At 38.4% G+C, this 16,012-nt stretch overlaps 1 protein-coding gene across 1 annotated transcript; it reads left to right on the forward strand.

The window, feature by feature from the left end:
- The first annotated feature begins 3,854 nt into the window (after positions 1–3,854).
- On the forward strand, positions 3,855–13,874 carry LOC133461043 (transcriptional repressor scratch 1-like). The gene is made up of 2 exons (XM_061741804.1): positions 3,855–4,963; positions 12,695–13,874. Exons 1-2 carry the CDS (start codon positions 4,840–4,842, stop codon positions 13,480–13,482), a joined length of 912 nt encoding a protein of 303 aa, XP_061597788.1. The 5' UTR covers positions 3,855–4,839; the 3' UTR covers positions 13,483–13,874.
- Positions 13,875–16,012: the final 2,138 nt, after the last annotated feature.

Below are 16,012 nucleotides of genomic sequence, written 5' to 3' on the forward strand. Positions count from 1 at the left end.
TGGGAGAAATGGAAGGGAGAAAAGAGGGAAGGAAGGAAGGAAGGAAGGAAGAAAATAAAGAAGGGAGGATGGGAGAAAGGGAAGGAAGGAAGGAAGGAAGAAGGGAGAAAACAAGGAAAGAAGGAAGGAAGGGAGAGAAGAGGAAGGGAAGGAGGAAGGAGAAGGAGGAAAGAAGGAAGGAAGGAAGGAAGGAAGGAAGGAAGGAAGGAAGGAAGGAAGGAAGGAAGGAAGGAAGGAAGGAAGGAAGGATGAAGGAAGGGAGAAAACAAGGAAAGAAGGAAGGAAGGGAGAAAAGAGGAAGGGAAGAAGGAAGGAGAGAGCAGGAGGAAAGAAGGAAGGAAGGGAAAGAAGAAGGAAGGAAGGAAGGAAGGAAGGAAGGAAGGAAGGAAGGAAGGAAGGAAGGAAGGAAGGAAGGAAGGAAGGAAGGAAGGGAAGAAGGAAGGGAAGAAGGAAGGGAAGAAGGAAGGAGCATGGCAGGAGGAAAGAAGGATAGGAGAATTAGGTCATTTTGACCCGAAGACAGTACAAGGGTTAAAAAAAATCTGATTTTGGCAAGATTTGAATGTTCATACTACTCCTGAAGAAGTCTGACCTGGTCACTGGACCCCCCCAAAAAATCAGATTTGGGCCACCTTTGCCTGCAGTCTGAACAGGGTTTAAGCGTCAAGTGGTGGCACTGCCTAAACTAAATAATGAGGGTAATGAAGGTGGAGGAAAAAAGCTGACGTGATTTAAAATTCAAATCTCACATCTCTCATTGATCACACATCCACAGTTAAGGATAGGTTTGGGTTGTAGGCACAGGGATAGCTTCAAAACAACTGAGCTTTTATGAGTAGGTTTTATTTTTTTTTTAAATGAAAAGCAGCACTGACTGTTCAAAAGTTGGGATGACTAAACTCTGATGCTAAATCTCCCACGATCACACGTCTCTACACACGCATATACTGTAGTATGCTGACATTATATCAATGTTGCCTCATTTCTACTAAGATGTTTTCCATTATATGTCCACTAGGTGGCTTTGATGCTTGAATATAAACACATCTAAATTTAGGATATTTGCTGATAGATAATAAACTTGACAGTGATGGCTGGAAATGGCTACATTACTGAAATACTAACACAGAGCATCAACACATAAGTGAAACTGAACTCATAAGTTACCGAGGACACAGACAGGCTGATGAGTATTTCCATGTTCACAGCCCACAGTATCCCTGTCTCCCTCAAAAAAATTAACAATGAACTATAAAAAAATAGGCTTACTCCAAGGACCTCAGTGAACAGAACTTACATAAACATAGACGTCACTGAATTACATCACACACCATCATTCATCCGGCCTGACTGCATGTGTATGAATGGGGGGAGGGCTTTACATGAGCTTGTGTTTGTGTAGGCACCAAATCGGTGCTTCATCACTCTCCTTTTCTTGTGCAAAGTACTAAGGTCTTACATATCTCTCCCTTTCTCTGTGTCTGAAAAAGATAGCTTAATTATAACAATTCATCACAGTTACTTTAACTAAACTGATTGGCTAATTCTGAATATAGATTTAAGCAGAGGGGATGTGATTGGCCCATGAGCTGTACTGATTTGCTTATAGGAACTTTGATTGGTTGACTGCAGAATAAAATTGCTGACCTGTGTTTGGTACCACAAGAATTTGGATTTTAGTTGTTGATCTGATGGTTCTCAGTCACTAATACTGCAAATCTGAAGGCATGTCAGAAGGCATGTTATTTTAATAAAATTACACAATGGTTTTGGCTTAATTTTCTGAAATATGACAGACTTTCTCCCAGAATAGAAGTATAATTGGTTACATGTTCCTTCAAATCTACATCCAATTCAGCTTTATTCAAAGGATCCATGCTGTGTGTTCTATTGGACCCCCATACCATCACAGTCTTTGTTTTTTAAACTGTGTGCCGGATGATCCAGGTTTTGACTAGTCAAAGTTCTGCACAACAGTGGTGTTCTGATCCGATCAGGTGATTAGGAATCAAGGTAGATCGTGTGTTTCCTGAATGATGAGGATCAGGTGGAAATGATTGGATTTCTTTCATTTTTATTTCACTAAATTGCATTATTTAATTAATATTTATTTACATTATTTTCTTTTTGTCGATCAATAAGTTTAATTGTTAACAATCTCAGTTTATCTCAGGCAAGGAGTAGGCACAACCTTCAACTAAAAATAGCAGTTGTAGCTTGTGAGATGACATCAGTGTTGCCAACTGAGCAACTATGTTATAAGTTTTCAGACCACTCAATTATTATAATTTTTTATTCCAAAGAAATGACTAACAACAAATTTAGCAACATTTTTTAGGTACCATAAAGCTCATAATGTCCCCACTCTTCTCAACAAGCAGCCGTTGTGTTCTCAGGTAGCCCAACACCCAGCACTCTCACCTGTGCATTCGCAAATGCAAAGCTAGCTGATATTGCACTGGCCATCACCACTGAATAATAATTAATATTCACATATAATTCTAATCAATGTAATAATTAGAATAAAATTCAGTGGTGTTACAGTGGCCTATAGTCAGGACAAAGGGGGAGGTTGGGGTTGTGACAGAAACAAATTAATTGATTAAAAAGTTAATTTGTAGCTTTAAACATATTTACAGTGTTTTTTACTCCCCTCTTTTAAAATCCTTCTCACAACTTTATTCCTCTCTCCCACTGCACCCATTACGATTTTATACACAAATTGTACAGACGATGGCTTCTTTCCGTATATTGAAGAGTTAGCATCACTGGCTGACATAAACATAGAGCAAACTTGAAGCAGGCTCATCGCTATTTCAGAAAATTGCATTTTGGAAATATTTCAACTTAGACTGTGAATGTAGTACAGCAGTTTACTGTTTGCAGTTTAATTTTTTTCCCCTTCTTCTCTGTGAATTGCATAAAGTATTGGGTCAGGACTCAGTAGGCTGATACTCAAGATTAATAGACATGGGAGCAGAAACATCCGGACACTCCTACTCCACACTTTTCCACCATACCAGAATCAGATTTTAGTGAGCTAATGCTTAGACGATAAGGCAGCTTTTTAGGACCTTCTTTAAATAATTTCCTTTTTTTGTGTAGTTGATTTTTCATCGTATTTATGAATGCAATGTTAAAGAGTTCTCTACCAACTGTTTTTAGAAGTCTTATTGAGCCCATGCAGTTGTTCCCAGTACACAGAACCATAGTTTTTAATGTTGTGCTGCCTGTTAGCCTTAAGACCAATTGGATTTTGGCCAATGGTTTGCCTGTTGATAACAAAAGGAAGAATAGTGATGAAAATCCCATTTTCTTTTGCGATTTAAGACAATTCTTAGCCTCATAATTTTGAATTGTTCTGAATGCAACCATGTTTTTTAAAAGCACAGCACGATTTTTTAGTCATTGATATATTGATGTATCCCAACCTTTTTGTAAAACATTTTTTCTGCATTAATTTAAAATGAGAAAGGATCCTTAAAAAAGAAAACATCTGCTTTAACATCAGATATACGATTTTCTAATAGATAATTCTAATTCTTTTTTGCAATTTTATAGTAATTGGATTTTAAAACAATTTATTGGCACCCATAATGTCCTTAAACCACGGCTTGTAATCAAAGCACAGAAAATATATCATTTAGATTTTCCGTCAAAATCAGCATGAGCGGGCACTTAAAACTGACTAATTAAAAGTCTCCCCGGTCACCTCCGCGCCGCTGCCGGTCCCACAAGGCAAGATGCTCTTTTTTTCTTTTCTGATGAATAAAATTAAGCTAATTCCCTTCTGTCCCCTCCCTCTCTGGCTATAAAGCTGCAACAGCTGAACTCCTCACTCAGAGAGCCGCAGCTCCACCAGAGAACACAGAGACGCAGAGACAGAGACATTAAGAGTTTGCAACGGGAATAGAAAGCTCTGGTCTTCCAGCAGCAATCCTGTCTCTATTTTTTATTTATTTCAAAGCCATATTTACAAGGAATTGCAATGCCATTTTGCTTGACTTTGTGACCTTTTTAGAGTGTGTCCTCCTGTAAAGGTCTGGGATTGTCGGCTGTTCTTCATGAGCCCTTTCCACCACGGTGTTCTTTCCGATACAACTCGCTGCTTCTTCGCCGCTTCTTCTTACGGACTCAACCGGCGCATGCAGCATCTTATTTCTGTGGTTGGGATGTTCGTTTTGTTTCCCTGACATTCCAGCAGAGTCGAAGTGAAAGCGCTCGTTTCTTCCTCCGTGTTTCCTCCGGAGCGGAGCGGCGGCGGGAGCTGTCCGGTGCTGAAACTGCGAGCCCGTGCAGGAGGAGGCTGCAACATCCTCAGCATCCAACAAGACTAAACGGACATCTGCCACTAAATTGTGAAGGAATGAAAGCACAAATTCAAGGCACGAGGGACGTTTTTCTTGGAAAATCAATGCAGGACCTCGTGATATAAATACTTTTTTTTATTTTTGACCTTTTATAGAGCTCCGCAAGTTGACTTGCAGTGTGAGATGGGGCTGACTCAAACGAGTTAAAATATCGCACAGTGCATGCCCAGCTTTAGCTGAAACAGATATATTCCAAAGCACACGAAAAAAATGATTCATTAATAATTATTAGGTAGAGTAAAAAGAGAAAAGCACGTGAGGAAGGATTGGTTTGTTTGGTCTGAAAAAGTCATGTCTCCACTTTGGAGATTGTTTGATGGGAGGAAGCAAATGCAACTTTAAAAGAGCAATCTGAGTGATTCAAAATCAGCCGATTCTGATTGCTAGATTCAGACTTAGAGAGAGAGAGTTGTAAAAAAAAAGAAGAAAAACCGTCTGTTCATCCTATGAGCATATAGCCTGTCCCATCATGCCTCGGTCTTTCTTAGTAAAGAAAGTCAAACTGGACGATTTCTCGGCTGCTGAGCTGGACGGCTCTTATGGTCACAGCCGGAGAGAAGAGATCAGTCTGCGATTCCATCATCATGACAAAGGTTAGTCTCACACACACACACACACACACACACACACACACACACACACACACACACACACACACACACACACACACACACACACACACACACACACACACACACACGACAGTGATACATCACCCGGGGTATTTCTTTAATCCTTAGATTTTAAGTATTAGTCACGACTGCTTCATAAGGAGGAGGAAAAAGGAATTGCAAGGTCGAACTCAGGTCAGAGTCTGAAAATGTACAAAATGGAAAACACTTGAATTCTCTTCTGAAATGTTGTGATGAACCAGCATCGTGCAGAGAGATACACCATGTTACTGGCAGGAGGTCAGGTAAACAAACATCGTTGGTACTGGGAGCCCCAGCAGTAATGGGATACATGTATGATGCTTTTTCAGAGGTCAGGGCTGAGCTCTGTGGTCTATAACACTTCTTCTTGGCTGAATGACTGATCATTAATGCCTTTATTTGAGGGAAATGTAAACACCTTGGTATATATTTAGATGTTTATGTAAATTAGATTATACATCACATCCGCAATCAGTAAGGAAAACTGAATGTAAGTTCATCAAATTGGGTGTTTATTCCAGGTGGTTGGCTCTACTGTACTCTGCAGTTCAGCTTCAGAGATGCTGTTGTGCCAGAATGTTAACAGCAGCCTAAAATAAAATGCAGCACTTTTTTCAATTTACTTGCAATCTGTCATGTTTTGGAATTTGCACATTCTTCCTAAAACAAGAATAGATGCCAAATGCATATTGATGTTGTTCCATTCATTCATTCGTCTAACATTTACCTTGTGCCACTCTAATTCATTATGTACATTAAAAAAATATATTGTCCAAATGTGTTAAGCATAGAAATGTTATTTTTTCCTTATGAAGAAGCAACAGGGACCATGCCAACATCACACTGCATTGAGATTCTTCATTGTTCTGTTGCCAGTATTTTATTCAAATCTGTTTTCTCTTCAGCACCTGTGAGTCTCTTCCCAAGATTGTAATGATATTTAACCTGATGTATTGAAGGAAAATGGTTCCCACACACTGTATAATCCCAGATAGTCAGTACAATAGAGACAGAATCAGTCAAATATTCAGGAGAAATTTGTGGAAAAATGAAATTAATAAAGAGTAGCAAACCAATGTCAGCTGTACATTTACAATAGGTTAGGCTTTTAACAAAAGTGTCAGCATTAGCAACACACTTAGATAAAATCATCACAGTTTATTGAAAGTAAAACGTTTGCTTCCAATCACTTACTTTCATTTTTTTTACTTTAACTAATGCTCCATATGACTTCCTCCTTATGTCTTTCGTGTTTTTTTTTCCCACCATATAAACAACTCAATAACATAACAGCTTTGTATACACAAGCAGAGTTCCTTGACTTATTCCTACATGTCTATGCCTTAATTGAGTTTTTAATACGCATTAAGAGACCATTTGAGGTTCACAAATGCTCTTATGTGGAATACTGGGAAATGGTAATTATAGACATGGGTACAACTATGCAACAGAAGCAGAATGTTATGATGCATTTTGATAGGCAAAGCTTGCTTAAACTATCTTGTGCTGGGGCCTCGTGCAGATTTATTACGCCACTGAGCATGCAGATGTTTTCATCAACCCAGGTTAACGGGCTTCACCATATGTCAAACACAAGAAGTTCAACAGCTTTAAGATCAACTAAACACTGCTGCAAAATATTTAAAAACAGATGCTTCTTTGTCATGAAAATAAATAGTCTATTGATTGTTGAATACTTTTCTAGAACTCTAATCTACATGTATTTGGTGTAAATTAGTTTGTTTCTGCCCTCTAGTGGAGCAAAACGGATGACTGCCGCTCTAAAGGGCTAATGGTAAAATTCGCCTTTGCTGCACGGGGACCGGCGTGAGTGGTATTAGTGCAGCCTGATGGGTTTCAGATCGTACCAAGGTCAAATGTAAGATGATGCGTTCGGATGACAGATCTAAGCAGAGAACGATGCATATAGCAGGAATACACTATGGATGCTATCGCTGTTATAAATATAACAGGGGTTTGAGTGAAACAACTGTAGCTTGTTGCACACACACAAGCACACACAAGGCTATGTTTCTGTCAACTCTGCACATTTCCCTGCCAGCTTGCACAGCTGAGTGCACAGCATTACACACACACACACACACACACACACACACACACACACACACACACACACACACACACACACACACACACACACACACACACACACACACACACACACACACACACACACACACAAGCACAAGCATATTTGAAGCAGTCAGTGACCTACAAGTGTCCAAAGCACACAAGTGTAGCTCAGTCGTTGCTGGTTTGGATCAAAAATTAAATTGTAGCTTGCAGCTTTTTTCTCTTTTTATTCTCTTTTTCATTTCCTTTCTGTATTTTTTTTCATTCCCTTTCTAATTCTCTGCGTTTCAAAGACACTTAAAAGCAGGATGGCTTTGGTTTTTCGCAGTATTTCATCTTTAATAAGCATTAAGAACAGTTATTATCTCCAATGTTGTTAAATTACTTTGAAATGAATGCCAAAATGATAAAACATAAAGACAGAGAAAGGCAATAAAAGACACACAATTAGAGACAACACTGATGTTTGATAGCAGCAGACGTGACATACATTACATACATAAGAGGTACATAGGTAAAAGATAGAATAACAGGGAATTTTAATGTTTTCTTCTGTCCTTCCAAGACCTTCTACGAAGAGCGAACGTGCCGCTTATGTTATGTTTACGCCTCAAACTGGCTGTATTACTGTAAGCTTTATTTCTCAAACTACTCTGGTGCCTCTAGAGTAGCTTTTATCCCAGCCTACCCAACACCAAAACTTTATGAATGACAAAGACTGAGAATCACAAGAGGCTCTTCCTGACAGTGAACAGATTTGGATCAAGTGTTATCTGATTGGTTGATTTCCTGGAGGCCTGATGAATGGCACACTTGTGAATAAAAACAACTTAATTTTGCCTGTTAGACACACATTTTCCACATAATCAGCAGTTCCTATAACTGATCTAAACTCCAGTGGTGCATGTTTGAACCAGAAACTGTTTCAGAGTATGAAAGTATACTGCATGACACAGTGCAACAACAAATATTACATTTTATTAATGGTAAACACTGTTCAGTAGCTGCTTTGTGTAACATTACAGATACATACATGCATGTGTTTTTCTGTGCAAGCCTGTCTCAACTCAACGGTTGTAGATATGAGAAGTGCAGTAACATGCCGGATGAGTCAGAAAACATTTGTGGACCAAAAAAAGAAAAGAAAGAAACTAGCTTTGACTCCATAGTTGTCAACAATAAAGACTTGGTGTGATAATTAATAGAACTGGTCGTCTTTGTGTGAGATGATTTAAAGACCGACCTCCAGTGGCACACTGCTGTTATTCATAAGACAATCCTAAGTGTCCCATAAAAACAAACATATTCTCACAATTACTGAACAATTTAGACATTATTGGCCAACTTTTTCTGAATCAAAAATATATTTCTTTCATTGCATTTTGGAAATAAAAGCTGAATGCCAACTAGTACCAGTCGAGACACTGGGATGGAAAATACATTTGAACACACTTGCACAGATATAAACTGTTGCTTTCTAAATAAACACTGCAGATCTGGCTCTGGATTGTGCCTGGAGTGTAGAGAATATGACAATACATGGAAATTTGGCCCTATATGATGACATAGAGAGTCAATAAAAGGAAAATAATGGGCTGTAGGGGAAAGCATTCTCAGCACCTTGAACACCAAGTAATGTATGCATGGGAATGTTGCAGAATATATTTACTTTTTTTGTGCCTCCAGTCACATCAAGGATCATTCATATGACCACAGATAATTTAGAAAACACTGATATATGATATTATATGGACACTTTCCTAGTTTCAACCTAATCCCTATGCCATGGCTTTTAATTTCTTTCTTGTTTCTGCTTGCAAAATAAGAAAATATATCAATATACATACATACATACATACATACATACATACATACATACATACATACATACATACATACATACATACATACATACATACATACATACATACATACATACATACATACATACATACATACATACATACATACATACATACATACATACATACATACATACATACATACATACATACATACATACATATATATATATATATAGTGGGGGAAAAAGTATTTAGTCAGACACTAATTGTGCAAGTTCTCCCACTTAAAAAGATGAGAGAGGCCTGTGATTTTCATCATAGGTAACTTCAACTATGAGAGACATAATGAGGGGAAAGAATCCAGGAAATCACATTATAGGATTTTTACCAAATCAATTGGTAAATTCCTTGGTAAAATAAGTATTCTGGTAATCTACAAACAAGCAAGATTTCTGGCTTTCACAGACCTGTAACTTCTTCTTTAAGAGGCTCCTTTGTCCTCCACTCATTACCTGTATTAATGGCACCTGTTGTAACTCATTATCAGTATAAGAGACACCTGTCCACAATCTCAGTCACACTCCAAACTCCAGCAGGACAATGATCCAAACACATCCTTCGTCCGGGCAGCGAAGGAGTGGCTTCTTAAGAAACATTTCAAGGTCCTGGAGTGGCCTAGCCAGTCTCCAGATCTCAAACCCATAGAAAATCTTTGGAGGGAGCTGAAAGTCCATGTTGCCCAGCGACAGCCCCAAAACATTGGCCAAACATGGGCCAAAATACCAGTGTAGAAAAACTTGTGAAGACTTACAGAAAACATTTGACATCTGTCATTGCCAACAAAGGGTATATAAACAAGTATGGAGATTAACTTTTGTTATTGACCAAATACTTATTTTCCACTATAATTTGCAAATACATTCTTTAAAACTCACACAATGTGATTTTATGGATTTTTTTTTTCATTTTGTCTCTCATAGTTGAGATATACCTGTGATGAAAATGACAGGCCTCTCTTATCTTTTTAAGTGGGAGAACTTGCACAACTATATATATATCCATTCACCTCCCTTTCATTAGCACACATATATTCTGTTTTGCTACAACTGACCTTGATTCCTCTTCTTTGTAGTGGATACCTTAACCTCGCCAGATTTTCCTCCACCTGTTCCCTGTTCTAACTACCGATTATTATGTCATCTGTTAACATCATAGTCTGTTAACATCGTAGTCCAGGGGGATTCCTGCCTGACTTCCTTTATCTGCCAGTCTATCAGCATAGCAAACAAGACAGGGCCCAGAGTCGATCCCTGATGCATCTCCACCTCAACACACCTCAACACACCTCACCTCTGTCATCCTGCTTTCATACACATTCTGCTTCTTTCGTGCCTTACATTTCATCTCTTTGTGTGCTTGTGTAGCTTCTTCTGTTCCCTTCATGCCCAGCTTCTCCTTGGCTAACCTCTTCCACTGAATACTTTACTGTATTTCCTTATTCTATCACCAAGTCTCCTTATCTTCTTTCTCCTTCAGTTTAAGACTGTAGTAATGCTAGAAACCTCCAGTTTAAGTCTGTAACTGTTCTTAGCTGAGAAACCTGTTTAAATAAAGGTCCAAGATAAAGACCTTGGTTATATTTCAATACTTTACTCATGCTCTATAAAACAGGGAACACGCACACACAAACACAGGGGGTAATTATAGAATATTTATGATTGCTTTTCAGTATTTCCACTTCACACCACACCACATTACCCCCATATTTTCTGTTCCCTCTATTTTCTTTCTCTATTACTACATGTTAATTAAATTCAAAATGTTAAATTAGCATGAGAGCTGCAAGCAGTACCGCCAAAACACCTAACCACCGCCACAACATCTAACTTAACACCTTTCTTTCTTTCTTTCTTTCTTTCTTTCTTTCTTTCTTTCTTTCTTTCTTTCTTTCTTTCTTTCTTTCTTTCTTTCTTTCTTTCTTTCTTTCTTTCTTTCTTTCTTTCTTTCTTTCTTTCTTTCTTTCTTTCTTTCTTTCTTTCTTTCTTTCTTTCTTTCTTTCTTTGACTCTCCTTTCCATGCATCCGTCTCGTGCTCTTATCACATTATCGATCACCAGCTGAGCTTTTCTCAGAACTGCATTATGAAATTATATTACCAGCATTAGTATCTCCTCTGCTGTCTGTGTCTTAATGCTCACAGAGTACTAATTGAAATGGAGGGCTATTGATTGGTAGATCCACAGGAGTTGTGGCTGCAGCTTCTCTTTGTGTCTGTCAGACTGTAGCCTGTTGAGTAGAAGCCCATAATAAAAAATAATGAAGCAGCTGACATCAAAACAAATAAATAATTGATCAGATTTGTCAGGAGCTCTGCAGAAAAAATGCAGGTTGTTGAGGAATGTGTGAGTCTCGGGCAAATGTCCTCAGTGTTTAGCTCAAGAAGGAAACTGTCAGTGTCAAAGTGCTTACTGGGCAGCAGAGCTCCCGGCTGGTGTGATAGAGACGCAGTGTGTACAACAGATGCCGTTTTGACAGGTCAGGGGTGTGACCGTCTGCAGCGTTAGACCTGTCAAGAAAGGCCCAGTTGATGAGGAGCAAGTGTGCTCGCTCAACCCTCCCATGGAAAGTAAAGATTTCCCTCCGAGGGGGAAGAGTCTTCCTGCCAAAGACATAAAAGTATTTTACTACGACTATAAATACTCCAGCATATCCTTCCTGTTGCTTTGTACTTTATAGCACTTTGAAAAATTATGTGAAGTAAGGAAAAATATTGTTTTTAAAGTACAGTGTAGTTAATATGCTCTGAATGGCATCCTGACGTGTCAGTCCAGATGGTATTTACAAACCAGATGCCAAGTTGTAATCAATAATCAGTATCGGGAGACAAAATATGATGAGACATTGTTAATAATGAATGATTTTTCTCAGTTTGAGTTGTATCATTATGTTGTTTCTGTTGTATAAAATCAGTCTCATTTTATTGATAGCAGTGAAAACTGCAGAGTCCCCAGGGTCCTAAAGATACTAACTGGTTCACAAACATATTTCATTCATTCAATACTGTGGCGATATGTGGCCCACGATAACGATAATATCACGATACACGATATTCGATATATTGTAAGAAATGTCATCAACGATATATGTGACTGATACCCATAAAAAAATACCCATAAAAAGGAAAACTTCTGTAGTTATGCATTTATTCAATGCCAAAACTTCATACAATGTAGAAAGAAAGTGCATTCGTATAGTACCTCACTGCCTCCTAGTCTTGTAAATGTAAACACTGTACAGCTGGACACATTGAAGTGCATGAACAATTGTGCGGTGACAGCCGTGTAAATCCATTATGTGTGTTGTAATAAAATATCGATATTTGCTGTCAGTTTATAGATTATTTATTGCGACAGAGAGCGCAACAATATATTGCAATATAGATTTTTTCCCCCACCACTAGTTTGTAGTACCACTAAATATACATTTCCATATTTGGATAGACATAGAAGTAATTCATTTTACTTCGACTCAATGTTGGGACATTTTCCTTTTGTTTTTGGCCTCAAACATGTTCAAATGTTGATCTCTTAAAGCCTAAGATGCAATATAATTTCTGTCATGTGTAGTGCAAGTTATAAAGACTTATTTTAAATGGTTTATGGTCCCCATGTGATGCTGAATTAGATCCGTGTATAAGACATATACAAGACCAGTCAGTTTCACATTCATATGCAACCGGATTTCTTAAAGACTATCTTTTTCTTTCTCCACAGGTTACGTCAGTGATTATCTTAGTCCAAATCCTTACGATGACGTGGTGGGAAGTGATGCATCGGTCATCTCTAAAGCGCCCTCCCCGAGCCACTCGTCCCTCATCTACGGCCATATCGACAACACCTACTCTGGTATCCACGGTGACATTCACGGTGACATTCACGGTGATTCGGACCAGCCAGACAGCCCTCGGTCCGAGGTGTCGTCGTCGGCCGGCGGGTACATCAACGGAGACGCGGCTGTGAGCGAGGGATACACAGTAGATGCCTTTTTTATCATGGACGGACGGTCCCGAAGGAAAGCCACGGGAAGTGGAAGAGGAGCCAGCCAGCGGCACACCTGCAGCGAGTGCGGCAAAACCTACGCCACGTCCTCCAACCTGAGCCGGCACAAGCAGACGCACAGAAGCATCGACAGCAAACTAGCCAAAAAGTGCCCCACGTGTGGGAAAGTTTACGTGTCTATGCCTGCGATGGCCATGCACCTGCTCACCCACGATCTCAAGCACAAATGTGACGTGTGCGGCAAAGCGTTCAGCCGGCCGTGGCTGCTGCAGGGCCACATGCGCTCACACACGGGCGAGAAGCCATTCGGCTGTGCACACTGTGGGAAAGCCTTTGCGGACCGATCAAACCTGCGTGCTCACATGCAGACGCACTCAGCGTTTAAGCACTACAAATGTAAACGTTGTAACAAGACTTTTGCACTCAAGAGTTATCTGAACAAGCATTATGAGTCTGCATGCTTTAAAGGGGCTTTCTCACCGCTGAGCTCGCTCGATGAGTGATGGATTCATAAACCACAGCTGAGTTTTTTTTTTTTTTTTTACTTTTTGCACATCATATGTTACTGACTTTTGAGGATTTAGCCCCAAAAGAAGAACTTGTTCATACAACAAAATTATTTCTACTAGACTCATGAAACATATGACAAAAATAGAGTGAAGACAGCTCTGTTTTTGTCAACCTTCTTTGTGAATCTGAAAAGTTTGCAATCCCTTTTTTTAAATGTCCACCCGCTTAACTAAGATTTATTCTTTTCAGGGTCTCTGAAGATAAAGCACAGCACATCTAGCTCACCATTTTTTTAAGATAACTAAATCTGCTTGCATTCATATGTATACTTTTCAGATTTGTATTTATTTATTTATTTATTTATTTATTTATTTATTTATTTATTTATCTATTTATTTTCAACAACCTATGAGGAAACAACACTTAAGCACAATTTCTACTGCATCTGGTTGACTTCAAAGAGCTGAAAGCCCAAGTTGCAGCACATTTTCTTGCAAAAAGGTTAAGAGAACATTCATATTTTATGCTTCTTCTGTTTTTTGTTTTTTTTTTGTTTTTTTTTAGAACCATAAACTGAAGATACATTTGCTCCTAGTGGAGCTGGCACTGTGTTGAACTTATGAGGAAATGCAAAAGCATCACAACAAGGAAAGCACAAAGAATTCCGGTTCTACAAGTACACAAAGTACTTGTAAAGATTTATTTTATACTAAAATACATTAGCAGTAAGCCATCTCTTAATACATGTCTACTGGCATAACTACAGTAAATTGTGAAAAATAAGATGTACAAACGTCCCCCGGAGTTATAGCATGTAAAGTGAGTAAAAGGAAAGGATGCATTCTTAAAGCTCAAGAGACGTTAGTGTTTTCTGAGTTTCTTCTTTTTTTTATTTCATGAAAATATTTTAATTTGTGCTTTTTATGATAAACACTGAAAATGCTGAAAACTGTGAAGGAATTAAAATAAATTGGCTTTCCAGTTCAGGATCAGATTAATACACACAGCTTCTGCTCCACCAGGGGATTTCTTAAGTGTTTTATTATTTCCTGTATCAATTTTCTTTTTGTTGTTGTTAATTTAACTCGGATGGGGATTTAGGCATTCAAAATGTCCTGACTTTCCTCAAAAGGTTGAACCTTTTTCAAACAAGTTAAGTTTCTATTAGCTATGTGATTTATTTATTTCTTTATTTGATTGCTTGTCTTTGTATGATTTTGCACTTTAGTTTATTACAATGTTTTGCCTTTTTGGGGACAAATATGCCAAAGCATTTGACACTTTTAAAATAATGAATACCTTTTTAATTTTCTGTGCCACTTTAATTATAAAAAATTTGCATGCAAAAAACATGACAATAGCCTAAATAATGGAATCTATGCCAAGTTAATGAGTCTATGGATATTTTTTTGCTAAACATCTTATATAACAGGTAAATGAAACAAATTTTCTCTTTTTGGGCAATATTTCTTTTACATTTGATAGAGCAATAATGCATGACTTTTTGTTTTTAGAACAAGATGCGAGTCATAATTGCCTGTGACGTCCTGATTTTTTCCAGCTACCAATATTCTATCTCGCTGTGAGAAAGGGAATTTCAGGGAGTTAAGCCTGATTTATACTTCTACGTCAGAGCTAAAGTGGGTAGAACAATAGTTTTCTGCGATGTCTGTGAAAATGATTGATGCTCAATATTTATCAGTTCCAAATCGCATAAAATATACTTTATCTGTTGCTATGTCTGAGCAACTTAGAGGAAGTAAAGAAAAGGAAACCCGACACTGGGAGCTACGGTGCTGCAGGAAAAGAACGTACACTGCCACCTAGCAGTTGGTGATGGAATTACGGGTGCTGGATGCAGAAGAATAAATCAGGCTAATGTAAAATATTGGAGGACTGAATTTAGAGCTCTGATATTACAGGAAACTGCTGTGATGTTTTAAGGCTTTTTCTCTGACCTTTGTAATTGGGAGCATAGTAGAAAAAATCAAGCCTCAGCAACTTTTGTATGCAATATTATTCAAAATATTGCCTGCTAATGACAGTTATACCTTGAGATCATTAGTTAACAGAATATTATGACTGTACTAGCTACTAAGAACTGCTGGAGCTTCTGGGAATTCAGAAAGAGGACATAACTCCCTTAGATCGAGGGTTTTGGGTTTGGTCGGGATGGGTCTTTTTGTACATGGTTTATGCACTGCCTGCCTTGTAGTATTATTCTAAAAATATTGTAGAAAGTAGAGGGTAGATCTCTGGTGCTGAAACGTGGATGAAAACAAAAGCCCATACAGTTAGTAGCTTTGGTACTTTTACACCATTGGTCTCGATTTCTCGGGGCTGAACACACAAAACTCAATTGGACAAAAAGTGCAGTGTTGAATTGGGGTCTGTTTGTCCCTCAGGAGTCGTTCAACAAACCCGTGCTCGGTTCTTCAGAGATTATTTTCAGTGAGTCACCACTGGCAAGCTCTTTTTCTCAGTTTGAATCCAGTCTAAAACCACACTTGTTCTTGGTTTTTA

This window comes from Cololabis saira, chromosome 15, assembly GCF_033807715.1.
Source record: "Cololabis saira isolate AMF1-May2022 chromosome 15, fColSai1.1, whole genome shotgun sequence".
NCBI classification, from domain to species: domain Eukaryota; kingdom Metazoa; phylum Chordata; class Actinopteri; order Beloniformes; family Belonidae; genus Cololabis; species Cololabis saira.

What these genes read in the sequence shown, in the direction of transcription:
- LOC133461043 (XM_061741804.1), top strand. Translation starts at nt 4,840, where the DNA reads ATGCCTCGGTCTTTCTTAGTAAAGAAAGTCAAACTGGACGATTTCTCG. An exon ending in ATTCCATCATCATGACAAAG is followed by an intron (nt 4,964 to 12,694) that starts GTTAGTCTCACA and finishes CTTTCTCCACAG; the next exon opens with GTTACGTCAGTGATTATCTT.